Source organism: Colobus angolensis, unplaced genomic scaffold (assembly GCF_000951035.1).
Source record: "Colobus angolensis palliatus isolate OR3802 unplaced genomic scaffold, Cang.pa_1.0 Scaffold60, whole genome shotgun sequence".
In the NCBI taxonomy this organism is placed as follows: domain Eukaryota; kingdom Metazoa; phylum Chordata; class Mammalia; order Primates; family Cercopithecidae; genus Colobus; species Colobus angolensis.
In genome coordinates, this window is record NW_012119599.1 from 347,299 (window position 1) to 349,121 (window position 1,823).

The window sequence follows — 1,823 nt, forward strand, 5'->3', positions numbered from 1 at the left end:
GGCGGCAGGAAGCCCGCGTGCAGCAGGGCGGGCGGGGGGTCCCCGGGAGGCACCAGGCCCCATGGCCGCACCGGATCCTGCTTCAGGACCCCTGCCCGGATGACAGAGGTGAACTCGGGCCGCGGGGTGGCCGGGTGGCCGGAGGGATCCTCGTCGCCACTGTCCTCTGAGCCTTTGGTTTCCCTCGGGCTGGGCTCCACTTTGATGCGTTTGCCCTGGGTCTGGGGGGCCTCCTTGTCCGCCGGGGCAGCCTGCTTCCCTTCAGTCCGAGGCTCTAGCTCTGGAAGAGGAAGGTGCTCAGGGCCTGTATGTGTCCCCAGCCCTCAGTCTTCCTATCTTTGGAATGGAGTTGTGCTCCATGGGCCAGACCTGTAGTTCTCAGCTGGGAGTGGTTCTTTTTTTTTGAGAGGGAGTCTTGCTCTGTCCCCCAGGCTGGAGTGCACTAGCACCATCTGGGCTCACTGCAACCTCCGCCTCTGGGGTTCAAGCTATTCTCCTGCCTCAGCCTCTCAAGTAGCTGGGATTACAGGGCACGCCACCACACCCAGCTAATTTTTCTATTTTAAGTAGAGATGGGGTGTGGCCATGTTGGCCAGACTGGTCTCAGACTCTTGACCTCAGGTGATCTGCCTGCCTGAGCCTCCCAAAGTGCTGGGATTACAGGCGTGAGCCACTGCTCCCGGCCAGCTGGGAGTGGTTCTGTCCCCAGGAGAGACCTGGCAATGTCTGGAGATATTTTGGGGTGTCACAACTCTGGGGAGGATACCAATGGCATCTAGAGGGTAGAGGCCAAGGATGCTGTTAAATAAACATCCCATAGTGTCCCCCCAACACAGAATCACCTGGCCCTAAAATGTCAGTAGAGCAGAAATCAAGAAACCCAGACCTGTGCTGTTCAATGGAAGTTTCCAGGATAGAGCTTTCTGTGGTAATGGAAATGTTCTACATCCGCACTGTCCCACAAAGCAGCCACTGTGCACGCAAAATGTGGCAGGTGTGAGTGAGGACATGGATTTAAAGTGTTTTTTTGTTTGTTTTTGTTTCTTTGCAGGGCAAGGTGGCTCATGCCTATAATCCCAGCACTTTGGGAGGCTGAGGCGGGTGGATCACCTAAGCTCAGGAGTTCGAGACCAGCCTGGCCAACATGGCGAAACCCTGTCTCTACTAAAAATATTAAATTAGCCGGGCATGGTGGTGGGTGCCTGTATTCCCAGCTACTTGGGAGGCTGAGGCAGGAGAATCGCTTGAACCAGGAGGCAGAGGTTGCAGTGAGCTGAGATTGTGCTATTGCACTCCAGCCTGGGCAATAAGAGTGAAACTCTGTTCCCCCAAAAAAGTAAATAAATAGATTTTTTTGAGAGGAGGTCTCACCCCGCCACCCAGGCTGGAGTGCAGTGCAGCTGTCACAGTGCACTGCACCCTCTAACTCCCGGCCTCAAGCAATCCTACCACCTCAGCCTGAGGACCCAGGACTGTGGGTGCATACCACCATACCCGGCTTGGCTAAGTTATAAAATTTTTTGTTGAGACAGGGTCTCACTATGTTGCCCACGCTGGTCTTGAACTCTTAGGCTAGAGCAGTTCTTTTACCTTGGCCTCCCAATGTTCTGGGTTTACAGGCATAAGCCAACACGCCTGGCTTGGATTTTAATTTTTTTTTTTTTTTTTTGTGAGATGGAGTCTCGCTCTGTTGCCCGGGCTGGAGTGCGGTGGTGTGATCTCAGCTCACTGCAACCTCTGACTCCTGGGTAGAAGCGACTCTCCTGCCTCAGCCTCCTGAGTAGTTGGGACTACAGGCACATGCCATCATGCCCAGCTAATTT

At 54.5% G+C, this 1,823-nt stretch overlaps 1 protein-coding gene across 1 annotated transcript in view; it reads right to left on the reverse strand.

The window, feature by feature from the left end:
- Positions 1-2: 2 nt before the first annotated feature.
- The window catches only part of NPAS1 (neuronal PAS domain protein 1), a gene marked incomplete at its 3' end in the record, with an annotated part of 31,584 nt that continues 29,763 nt past the window's right edge, over positions 3-1,823 (reverse strand). Inside the window, exon 12 of the mRNA XM_011963141.1 lies at positions 3-304. Within this exon, the coding sequence (XP_011818531.1) occupies positions 3-304 (302 nt within the window). The remainder of the gene's footprint in view (positions 305-1,823) is intronic.